The sequence below is a fragment of the Motacilla alba genome, chromosome 26, assembly GCF_015832195.1.
Source record: "Motacilla alba alba isolate MOTALB_02 chromosome 26, Motacilla_alba_V1.0_pri, whole genome shotgun sequence".
NCBI classification, from domain to species: domain Eukaryota; kingdom Metazoa; phylum Chordata; class Aves; order Passeriformes; family Motacillidae; genus Motacilla; species Motacilla alba.
In genome coordinates this window covers 2,490,843-2,503,244 of record NC_052041.1, presented here as the reverse complement: position 1 = coordinate 2,503,244, position 12,402 = coordinate 2,490,843, and the positions used below count along the sequence as shown (strand labels likewise).

Sequence of the window (12,402 nt, the reverse complement as noted above, 5' to 3'; positions counted from 1 at the left end):
ATCCTTTACAAATCTACCCATATGAAACCAACTCTTAAGTTTGTGCAGGGGTTTAACAAATGCCCATGTGCTGATTTTAATTTGCCATTCAGTCCCTGTACCGTGACGGAATCACTGATTCAGGTAAAACTAAAATAAATTTAACCTTACACATTCTTCAACATTTTTTAATATTGTTGAGTTTTAATAGTCATGAGTAATCTAACAGTTTAGTAGCTGTAAATGTTAAATACATTTTCACTCTTGGTTTTTTTAAAAATATGTTGATCAAAATCACTTCATAGTTCAGATATAATTTCACAGGAAGTAAAACTTTGCTCTGAAGCAGATGAAGAAGTCAGCTATGCATCAACTCTGCTTATCTAAATTCTTAGGGCCTCTAACTTGTTCATAAACAGTTCCTCAAGTATTATTCAGTCGATATTTCAAGGCTAAATAAGAAGGCAAAGGGGAATAATAATTCTCTGTTTCCTGTTTGCAGCTGAATCACTTAGAGGAGATATTTGTGATTCAGAGAACATGCTTAGAGACAAACCTTTAAAAATTATGGTGATACCAAGTTTGTTAGTTTATTTTTCCTTTTTTTTGTTTTCTTTTTTTCTTTCTTTTCTTTTTTTTTCCATTTGTGCTTTGTTTTTGTTTTTGTTCGGTTGTTTTGGTTTTTTTTAAGTGCCTGGGAAGTCTGTAAGTTGTAATCAGAATAAGATTTAGGCGCTTCAATGTCTTTGTGAAACTGGTTCTGAATAATCTGTTAAAAGATAGAAGGATTGAAGTCAAAGTATTCTTTGGAAAAATGAAATCGATTATCCCAATTACACTATCTGGCTTTATTTTATCTGTATACAATGAATTTAGTCGAGTGGTTTCCTCAAGAATTTAATTCTTCTCACAGGGTCTTCACCAACTGCTTCACTACAACTCAGCAAAGCTCATTTTTTTCAGTACCTTTGTGCTTCCCAGATACAAAATGCTGTTTGCTGCCACAAAATGGAACTTATTTCTAGCCATTCTCCTCCTGATTTTCATATCCCCGAGGACTAAACTTCTTTTAGTCCTGGCAGCTCCTGAAGCCCAGTCAGGAGCGCAGCAACTCTGCGGTGCAGCCAAGCCAGGGGGTGTGGGGGACATCACCCCTGCCCCAAAGTGCTGCCCTGACCTGCCAGGCACTCCCAGCCCTGCCTGTCCCACGCCCCAGATGTGATTTTGGGGGAGTGCAGCTCTCTGGTGATGGCTGAAGGCAGAGGGGTTTTTCTCTTGTGTTTGTCCCCTCCTCGTCCTGCGATGCCTGCACCAGACACAGCAGGTGCACAAGGATTCAAACTTTGCTTCCTAAGCAGGTACAGAAGCTTGTGTCACCCTCTGTGGAAAGGAATTTACTCCTGTGATGTTTTGAAGTGATAAATAGGTATTTATAACATTATTAATCAAATAGCATTTGAGATTAAATCGTGGAACTTGTTTTAAAAGTGTAGAAACAATGAATGAATTGCACTCAAAACTGCGCAAAGAGAAGATCAAGCAGTGGAAACTGACTGTGGAATCAGAACAAAACCAGAAAGAGAGTGCCAGAAAATAGAAAGGCTATTGAAGCACAGCATAAAGCCATTCAAGAACTGCAGGCCAGGATAGTACAATATACACTGAATAAATGAAGCAAAGAGAAAATGCTGCTTGATTTCGCATGACAATATTACTGACACAATTAAATATTAAAGAATGTTGCATGTTGGTTTTTGCATTGAGGAAATGCTTATTCAGAGCAGGGAGGTGCACCTGTCCTGTGTGAATGTGTGGATGAAGAACCTGCAAGTGTTTCAGCTGCTGGTAAATTATTGTTTATTATTTTGCCTTTCCTGCACAAGATGACTCAGCATGGAATACCAGATAAAACAGACTTCTGTCTTCTGATGAACAAAAATACTTTTCCATGCAAGATTTGAGAAACAAAAGTGTATTTCTAGGATATTTTTCAATAATGATGTAGTTTCCTGTTTGTTCCCTTTGAAATTATTGCAATTATGTTAGAAATTGAAATTATTCTCATTATGTTAGATGTCAGCTCTGACCATAAAGAGTGATGAAAAAGATTATTTAACAGGACACATCAAGGCTCAGCTGCAGGACTCACAGAATCAGTTCGCTGACTTAAAAGAATCAAAAAATAAGAGTTCACTTTGCTATAGTAAAAAGTATTTGCTTACAGAGGTATAGAAAACAGGATTATGCTGATTTTACTTTGTTACTAGTCAGCAGCAGAATTCTGGGGCATTGCAGGCCCTATTTTTGTCTGGAACAGACAAATGATGTGGGATATGGGCTGGCAGGGTAGCTTTTAGGACAACTAAACCACTGAGATCTTTTGAAGATTACACGAGGAAAAGACATTACTTGAGTATTACACACTTACAGTCAGGTTCCACGGAGGAAATTTACTTTTCAGAGCCTGATTTTCAATATTTTAAGCAATTTATACTAAAAATATTTATAGAATATAATGCAAGTACATTTGATCTTTGTTAAAATCGATAAATATATGTAATAGTACATTTTAGTAGCATTTTTAGTAAACATTCTATTTTTCTTAAATATAAAGTTGAATTGAAAATCCAATTCAGAAAAGACAAATACTGAGCATTTACCTCTTCTATTCTGTCACACCTGGGGCAGAGTTTTACCTTTAGCATCATTATGATGCTGGGTTGGTACTGTTCATCCTTTGCAACACTGAGGAGGCTCTGGATTGTCTTTGGTGCTGATTTGTTGTTTGTTTTTTTTGTTTAGCTTTGCCCTCAGCACAGCGATTGTGTATCCCAGACTAACAGAAATATCTAGCACTTTCCAAAGAAATGAAACCAAATCCAAAGGGCTCTATCGTCTGAGCCAAACAGCAAATAGGATTATGAAGTACTTTCAGACCATAAATGGAGATTGCTGGCATATGATATGCAACAAAGAGATTTGCTGTTTTAATCTGTGCTTGATAGGAAATGCTGCAGCTAATCCTAGGAAAGAAAGAGAAGAGCAGACTGTGAACCTATAAATTTGAGAGCTGAGAGCTGTGTTTTGGGCTGTTACAGAGATTGGCAATAGGTGGAATAGCTTTGAAAATTCAGCAGCCACAGGCTGTTTAAATTCAAAACCTGGCAAAAACACTTGTTTCTATGGCAGCATATCAGGATCTTATTTCCTTTTATCAGCGGAGGGCTGCAACTGGATGGAGTTGGAATAATTCCTCTACCAGCATACTCATCTTTCAGCATCTGATTGGCTTTGTCTGTTTTTCATCAGCAGAGCCTCCAATTATTGGTTGTTTGCAAGTGTGGACATGTTTTTACTATCTACAGCTGCATGTTTCATGGGAATAAGAGTGGCCCTGCTTTGTAAGTGAGCTACTCATGAGATCACAAAGTTTTCTTTGTGTCGTACCACTACCAGGGGCAGAGTGGGTAGGAATAATGTCTGATAACTTCTCATTGTTCCTCCTTTTGTTTTTGGCACTGCTCAGTGACAGAGAATCCTATTAAATTACTGTTACGTTGAGCTTCTGGTATGCACCCAATTTCTGTAGCCCATTACAGAGACTCCTGGGGAATGAACCCAAGGTTTTTATAATTACTAAATTCTATTTACAGATATCACTTGAAGCACTTCCTGTAGAACATCAGCACACCATCATTCACTTAATGAAAGAGGGAAATCACTGATGTCAGGGAATGGATTGGTTTGGTTAGCAGAAAGGTTAAAGATAAATAATTAACAGTGTTAACTGGCTGTTCCAGAACAGGGCTGCAAAGCTGGGCTATAAAAGCACATTAAAAATTTCTATCACTGAGTCTCTGCAGGTCAGCAGGAGGGCAACCAAAGAAACAGATCCATAAGCACCAGCCTGGGGATGATGGATTTTAGGAAACTGTGCGGAAGAAGCCTCAGGCACCCACAAACTGTGACGCTGGACTTTGTTGTCCTGCCACAATCTTTTGTCTTGCTGCTCCCTGTAGCTCGTGGGATCTCACTGCCATCAGAGAGGTCGGTAGTGACTGTTCCTGGGTCACAGCCATAAGGACAATGCAGGAGGATTTTACCAGCTCGACAGCTTGTGTAAATGACTGAAGACACGTGAATACCACCCTTTTGATGGGCAGGATAAAGGTGCCAGCAAGGGAAAGGCAGCAGCCAGGAGCTTCTGGACCATATCAGCACGGGGCTGAGCTGATAAGCAGCACTCACGCTGGTCCCAAGCTCCACTCAGAGTCATTTATTGCCCTTCCAGATAAATGAATTTTCATTCTTAATACCTGGTCAGGTATTTTCCCAGTGCACCGCAGAGTGTTCAGAGGCTGGGTAAAAACATTGCAGTGAATCAAGGCACCACTGAGCTCAAACCAAGTGCTGCAGTGGCTGATAATTGCCAGCATTCAGTATCCCCACACTGGGATGACAGCTCTAAGCCTTCCTGACAGGGGAGCTCTGCACAGATGGAACCAAAGACACTGCATCTGTGCAATTGCCTTAACAACCAAATTTGTAATCACTGCAAACAATGAAATTGGGTTTGTGTGGCATGACCTATTTTATGTAACATCAGTAATTATGTTTTCATCCGTTAATTCTTTATTGCTCAAATCCTGTATCAGTTTTCTGTTATTTTACCTGGCTGCTGGAGAGTTACCTGGGTCAACACTTTTTCCTTAAATATTGCCATTGTATTAGCACTTTCTTTTAATGTTTTGAAATTTCCCCAGTATCCCAGACTTCTAGTAATGAGCATTAGCTAGCTAATCATGTAGATTTAAAAGTATTTACTCCTTTTATGATTTATTTAATAATTTTTGTTGCAGATCTGTGTGTTGTTGTTCAGTCACTATGTTTTCAAAAGCACGAGTACGTGCTGAAGCCTTTGCACTTTCTCTGCATCAACAGTTTGTCTTCATCTTGTAATGTTCCCTGACTTTATTATTGGCCTCTGGCCTCCAAAAGTTTATTTCCTACTCTTCAGCTTCCTGTGCAAGTTTTCTGCATTTTCTTACCTTTAACAGATATTGTAGTTGGTTTTCCTCTATTTTTGTTGCAATAGTTTTTATTGTTGCACTCTCTTTGTTTGCAGCCATTTCCCTAAATCTTGTTAAGGCAAATTCTTAAACCTTTTATTTTCTTTTTTTTACCCTAACCTCCCCCTTACACCCAGTTTTCTCAGCTCAGAGAAATTGGCACTTTTAGGCAGCAAAGAGTACATGTCCTCACACTCTGACCTGTTCTCTGCCTATGTTCTTATAGGGGGTGTTGAGACACCCTAAACCTGGCTGTGGTGGTCTCCAGGGTGCACAAATCCAGCTCCAGCTGCCTAAAGCTGTGAATCTTCAGAGGAAAGAATCAGCTGTGCATGCAAGGGCCACATGTGATATTTTTACTTTAAGAATGCTGGTTTTTAATTCTTACTTTGAGCATTTTTTGTCCTCTCCAGGTCTTAGTTTTATGATTTTTTTTTCAAGTTCTTTGTGTCTTTTGCAATACTCTCTGTATTTCCCAAGAACAAACATTCTTTTCTGTGGTTAAAGCTTTGAATGACCAAGCCCATACACGTGTATGTAGTGTGTGTGGGCACAGTGTACATATACACATTTACATTATCTCTGTGGGGTTGTGTCTACTGAGAGAACCCGAGTGTTTGTATTCCAAATATATCAGAAAAATACCAAGTTAATAACATACTGGAGTAGTAGCAAAGTCAGTGTTACTCTCCTGTTGCTAAGTGAGATGGACAGATGTTACAAAGAGTACAATTAATACTCTGCTGCTGTCCCTAAGCCAGAAAGAGGTTTAATTAGAATTAAATTCTATTTCATTCCTGAGAAATTATATGGTAGATATCGACCCAGAATTAAAGACTCCATGAAAACAGAAAGCATTTGGCTAGTCTTAATTGAACAAAACCTCTATTATGTTATCCAAAAAATGCTTGAAAAATTAGCCCAGGACACAGGCCTGTGTGCAGCAGTCTGAAAGCACAGGAAAAGGAGACACTTCAGCAGGAATTAGCTGAACTCCAGTTGGGACCACTCCAACAGCTCAAAGTAACCATATTTACCACCTCAAACTCATGTTTTCCATGTTTTTTATGGCTACGTAAATCAGGAATGTGGTTGACCTGCATAAGACATCCATCAGATCAGATTCCAAATGGGAGTTTTGTGATGGCCTGGAAGGACACGTGCTCCCAGAGCTGCAGGCAGGGAGCTCAGGGAGGGGCTGACACAGAATCGTGGCTTTGTCGACCTCTTCTCCCTCTTGCTCCCCCAAATGAGAGTGCTTTCCCCCATCTGGGGACATTGTTTCATTGGAGCAGTATTTTGTTTGTTACTGTGCTGTGAGGAGTGGTTTTATAAGATTTTTCCCCATCAATCAGTATTCAGTGAATTGCTTGTTGCTTCAATATTTGCTGTGTGGTAGATAGGGACAGGCGAACGGAAGATCACGCGATGTGACGGAAAGCAGCAGGATTCCTTCTCCCCTTAATCCCCGGAGATAAGCGATCACCCTAGGAAGGTAACCCCCCTAACTCTAGTAACTTTCCAGTCCTTACTAACCATAGATGGTACTGCAGACCCCCTCTGACGTAGTGAAGCCCCCTAGACTATTTAACCCCACAAGATGAGACAATGAAGGCCATTGACCGTCCGCCACATTGGTGTCAGCGTGCGTCTTTGGCCCGAGTGACCCATGGCAAGTTTGAGTCGCCTTGCCTTATAGCAGAAGGCAACATTGCTGAGAGGTTCCAGGCCAGGCAATTTCTGCGTGTGTTTTGCTTGAGCAGGTAAGTCAGGCTGTGCAGAGCAGGCTGCAGAGCAGTGAGTTGGATTGCAGGTTTGTTGCTTCATGGGCACAGCACAGACTTCGAGAACTCCAGAATGGTTTGGGTTGGAAGGAACCTTAAAGCTCATCCCATCCCATGGGCAGGGACACCTTCACTATCCCAGGCTGCTCCACCCTGGAGCACTTGAAGGGCTGGGACAGCCACGGGTCCCCTGGGCACCCTGTGCCAGCATGTCCCAGCTGTGCCTGGTGAGGAGCAAGCAGAGTGAACCAGACCCCGTTAAACCTTAGCAAAACACAGGTGTAAAACTCATCAGCTGTGATTCTGCAGGACTCCATAGCCATGCCAGCCTTCCTGCCGTGGTCTTGCTGTCCTATGGAGCAATTAAATTAATCAATAATAACAACTTTTTTTTTAAAGCACTGGTTAGTTTCAAAGTCTGAGGAGAGAATGACTGTTAATATAATTAGATTTCCAGCTCCAGTTTCCAGGTTAGGATATTATGGACACGTTTGTTCCTATCACATTTGCTTTGTGGTTCAGTATGAATTTTCAATAGATGACTTTGTGATAAGAAAGCAGCAGTTCACATGCAATTATATAAACAGTAAGATCAGCCTGGAATTAGCCTGGAGAGTATAAAGCACACACAGAGCTTGTGCTGGGTCACTGCCTCTCCCAGCTCAAGGCAGAATCAGGTTCCTGAAATAGGGAAGAATTCTGCTGACAAGAGGTTGGTCTTTCCAGACTGGTGGTGTTGCAGCGACAGGGTAAAGCAGCCTGTGTAATGGATGGCTTTGCTGTGGGAAATTGGCAGCTGGAAGAGACTAGAGGGTGATGTCCAGATGTTGGTAGACACTGTCATTTAAAGTTTATCATTTAGAGGCTCTAGAGTAGTTCCTGAAATTGTCTTGGGAGCTAATCAAGGCTTTGTTCTCAGGATTCACCCTGCAGGTCTGAGAAATGAGGTCAGCACGACAGACAAATAAAGCAGGATTCATTGAGTTGAACTCTTTGCTGATGTTCTTTATTGTAATTTGCTTGAATCTGTTATTTAGTTCTTGGCTGTGTTCCCATCTAATCACGCCTCTAAGCCACTGGAAATTGAAAAATCCAGTTTCATGCCTGATATGCACAGCCTTGTCTTTTTGTCTCTTTAACATTTTATAAGATGCTTTCTTTAGCAAATTGTTTTAAAGCAGTGAGATTATTTTATTATCTCTGCCTAATTCCGGAGCTTATGTTCTTTTAGGTGTCACGCTTTCAAATCTTTCAGCTCCTCTTACTTGTTCTGTGTCAGGATTTTATCACTCACTAGTGAGAAATTCCATGTAATGCACTTTAGTGGGGGGAAAGTGAATTTGTTCTATGTTGTTAATGGCCTCTTTGCTCTTGTTCTCTTTTTAATGGTCAGTATTATTTCAATAAGGACTGAGATTGGAAAGAAATTGTCCGGCTGTAGCTAGAAATGTTAAGATTACTCCAGGTCTGTGACTGTCCTGGCTGCTCCTGTCGCATGTGAGGACATGGCTGGAAGGCACGTCCCATTTTACCTGTGGTTTGCTCTGTTTGTTTGTTCTTCCCCATCCAGCATGAGTCCCTTCTTTGTGATGTCTGTCCTCTTTGGCCTGATTTTTGGACAAGCAGCATCACTCTGTGCTCCTTCTGAGTACACAATCCACGTGGAGAAGCGGGAGTGTGCCTATTGCCTGGCCATCAACACCACCATCTGTGCTGGATTCTGCATGACTCGGGTACGAGACGTTTCTGTAACAGCCACCACTGCAAACCAAGCCTCTGTTCTCCCACAAAATAGCCTACAAATGATTTATTTGTAAAAGCTTATCCCAGGCAGAAAAACTGCACTGTCACCATGTTTTCAAGTTAGCCGTTTGAAAAGGTGGGGATGAAAAATGCCAAGCCTCTGCAACTATGGAGTTGATAACACCAGTGGCACAACAGAGAGCTGACTGCTGCTGCCACTGCAGAGCCTCTGTGGGCAGTTTGTGAGGGCAGCGTGGAACAGGTGAGGGGCAGATTATGTTGGGTCACTCTTAATTAATGTAAATAACTTCTGCTCCCACTGCTGCTATCCCAGCTGGCTGTGGGGACAGCTCTGCAGCAGCCACACCACACAACTTCACTGTTCAACACAGCATTTTGAGTTCCGGCTTGGGCAGCAGGGAGCCAGAAGAGGTCACAAAGCACAGGGAACACCCTGAGCCATGTGCATTAGTTACACCAGAAAAACAAGGGGAATGTGCCTGTGTGGGGAGGGAGCCCCAGCCACAATGAGAGCTCTGAACTCAGTGGGACCAGAGCTGGGCTCAGGTATGAGTTTTGCACCTCACAAGACGTTTCTAACACACACGTGCCTCAGTGAAACAACACATTTCTCTTCTCTTTGTAGGACAGCAATGGCAAGAAGCTGCTCCTCAAGAGTGCTCTGTCCCAGAACGTGTGCACGTACAAAGAGATGCTGTACCGGACAGCGCTGATCCCGGGCTGCCCTCACCACACCATCCCCTACTACTCCTACCCCGTGGCTGTGAGCTGCAAGTGTGGCAAGTGCAACACTGACTACAGTGACTGTGTCCGTGAGAGGGTCAGGACAAACTACTGCACTAAGCCACAGAAGCTCTGTAACCTGTAAAGCTTTCAATGGGATGTGGGTGAAATGTACTGCTCTGCTCACGCCTCAACAGAAATAAAACAGTTTCCTGTTCGGTTTGCAAACTGCTGTGCACAAAGATTTATTCTGAAGGTGTATCATTTTAGTTGCTTCAATTAATTGGGTGGTCTGAGACAGGCAGAAAAGAATGGTAAAGGCTGTGTGTTTGTATTGAGAACCCACATGAATTTACTTTGGAGAAGGAGGAGACAGGACTGTGTGGATGTATCAGCCTTTGCTCACAAATCCCAGATATTTTCTGAAGAGATGCTCAGAGATTTGTTATATTGACATATTTCAGAATTTGGTATTGATTTATTTCAGAGATCACCTATTTCACTTGATATATTTCAGAGTTAAAAAAGAGGCCATGCACACTCTTGGTATTGAACCTTTAAAATAGATTTTGACACGTACTTACAGCCTTCAAATTAGCAGCAGTACTTTTCCATCTATGTATTATTAATTTAGACACTGTAGATCTGTGTCCTCCCTGCTGTTGTCCAGACCTGTGTTTATTGGGAAGGCTTCTCTACATTAATGTCTCTACATGAATGGCATAACCCCCCTTCCCTGCAGAAACACAGTCTGAACTACACCTGTCTGTGTGAGCACTGAGGAATCGCTGCAGCTTCAAAGCTGGCTGCTCTGCTCTCCACAAGGGGAGTGTGCTGCCATCAAATGGAAAGCAAAACTCAAAAAATCCCATTTTTCCCCACAGGTGAACAGCCCCCCGGGGAGTAGGAGAGCTGAGCCCACACTGTGTGCTGCACATGCACAGGTGAGGAGCAGAGCCAGGAATAAAGAAAAGTAATGCATGTAATTAATGTGAACTAACAACTGCTTCCTTTCCACTGAGACTGTAGCTCCCAAGAAATTACAGATACTCCATTCACACACTGCTTGAAATAGTAAATAAAGGAACCAGACTTCACAGGATACAAACATGAAATTCAACATTCTTAGACAAACCCTGCTTTCAGGATCGCGGTTTTCATGACTGTTCCTAGAATCTGATTCTCTGTTCCAGACACCTTCATTTTATTTAATCTGCAGCAAAACCTGTGAGAAAGCGCAAGGGAAACTGCTGGTGCCCCCCTGGAGCAGGGGGGACAGGATGAGCTCCAGAGGTCCCTTCCAACCTCAACCAACCCATGGCAATTTGAATATGTGTCACAGATTCTATACAAGGTATGAACTGCAATCATCGTGTGCCTTACTTGGTGATAAAGAAACACCTTCACAGGCAAGGTTTGAACATTTAAATACTCCAAAAACAAGTTTGAAATTTACAGAAAATCCAGAGCATCTGCAGGAGCAGCCCAACTTCTGTAAAACAGATCCCTTACACCCATGGTTTAAATAACCCAGTTATAGCTAATTTTGTACAAGACTATTTCTAAAACTCTTCAGAACAGGAGAGGTTAGTTACAATTTAGTTACAAATACTTTCTGGTGGTGAGAATGTGGTATTCCCAGCCCCTTCTGTGTATCAGAGGAGCTGTGGTCTCCCAAGCTCTCCAAGGAAGGGCTGCAACATGAAGTGCTGCTCTCTGGTTGGTAAAGAGCACAGGAGTGGTAGAAAAAACATGGGAAATAGGTATTTATTGAACAAAGCAGCCCCTATGGTATCTGGTAAATGCCAAAGAAACAAAGTCTTCAGCTTTAAGATCAGCCAGAGCTTTCTCAAGGTGTCTGGACTGTTAAAAATGTTATTAAGCACAGAAAAATATAATTCTGCTTACTATTAAGCAGCACTTGTACTTATCAAAACAGAAAGAGGGTACTTGTCCTATTTACAGTATCAGCATCACTGCTGAGTTATTGTAATGTCCTTTATGGCCTGGCAGATTTGTCTTCAATACAAACAAAAACCAAGTCTACCTTTATAGTTAATGCCTATGAAAAATCATTGAGACAAAAATAACCAATGTGCCTTCTTTTACACTTCAGAAAACGCCGAAGTGAGACGTTTGTGCTAACAACACAACAACATTGTGCTAAAGTATTTATTTAAATAACCATACGTTTCCGTGCCCTCCGAGGACTGTGTTAAGCAGTTTTCATGTTCAAGTTTAAGACCCGCAAGCCCAATAATCATCACCTTCCAGACAGGTGTTTGTTACCTTCCATTTATCCCAAGGCGGTTTCCACATAACTCAGCGATGGATCTGCAGCCAGCCCAAGCATCCTCACCAGGCAGCCCAAGCATCCTCACCAGGCAGCCCAAACATCCTCACCAGGCAGCCCAAACATCCTCACCAGGCAGCCCAAGCATCCTCACCAGGCAGCCCAAGCATCCTCACCAGGCAGCCCAAGCATCCTCACCAGGCAGCCCAAACATCCTCACCAGGCAGCCCAAGCATCCTCACCAGGCAGCCCAAGCATCCTCACCAGGCAGCCCAAGCATCCTCACCAGGGCAGCCCAAGCATCCTCAGCCCGCGTCCGCCCCTCGGCCCGGGGGGAGAGCACAGAACGGGCTGGGGGGCCGGGGCTGGAGCCGCGGCTGCGCCCAGAGAGGCACAGACCCGGACGCAGTCACATGTGGAGCACGGAGAAGAAGCAGAAGGAGAAGCAGAAGGAGAAGCAGCAGGGGAAGGAGAAGCAGGGGAAGGAGAAGCAGGGGAAGGAGAAGCAGGGGAAGCGGCCCGCGCTACCCCGGTTCCCCCGGCCGGAGGAGCGGCCCGCGCTCCGCACCCGCGGGGGCTGTGGCGAGGGCTCTGAGGGGCGGCCCCGCCGTACCGGCCCCGCCGCTGCTGCCCCGCACGAAAGCGCCGTGGGCAGCGTTCGAGGGGGGATTCTGCCCCTCTGCCCTGCTCAGGCGTTCCCCCGCACGAAAGCGCCGTGGGCAGCGTTCGAGGGGGGGATTCTGCCCCTCTGCCCTGCTCAGGTGTTCCCCCGCACGGAAGCGCCGTGGGC

The 12,402-nt window shown here is 43.5% G+C and overlaps 1 protein-coding gene and 1 long non-coding RNA gene across 4 annotated transcripts in view; one reads left to right on the top strand and one right to left on the bottom strand.

Annotated features, from left to right (window-relative positions):
- LOC119711798 overlaps positions 1 to 11,754 on the bottom strand; it is a 31,294-nt gene extending 19,540 nt beyond the window's left edge. For both annotated transcript variants that reach the window (XR_005259757.1, XR_005259758.1), the window contains exon 1: positions 11,609 to 11,754. This is a non-coding gene — a long non-coding RNA (uncharacterized LOC119711798). The remainder of the gene's footprint in view (positions 1 to 11,608) is intronic.
- TSHB (thyroid stimulating hormone subunit beta) lies at positions 5,648 to 9,802 on the top strand. 2 transcript variants are annotated; one of them, XM_038162357.1, is made up of 3 exons: positions 5,648 to 7,544; positions 8,403 to 8,565; positions 9,222 to 9,547. In XM_038162357.1, the coding sequence occupies exons 2-3, from the start codon at positions 8,404 to 8,406 to the stop codon at positions 9,462 to 9,464; spliced, it is 405 nt and encodes a 134-aa protein (XP_038018285.1). In that variant the 5' UTR covers positions 5,648 to 7,544; position 8,403; the 3' UTR covers positions 9,465 to 9,547. The 2 variants fall into 2 exon arrangements, with proteins under 2 accessions (XP_038018285.1, XP_038018284.1); XM_038162356.1 differs by lacking the exon at positions 5,648 to 7,544 and having other exon boundaries at positions 8,049 to 8,565; positions 9,222 to 9,802.
- Positions 11,755 to 12,402: the final 648 nt, after the last annotated feature.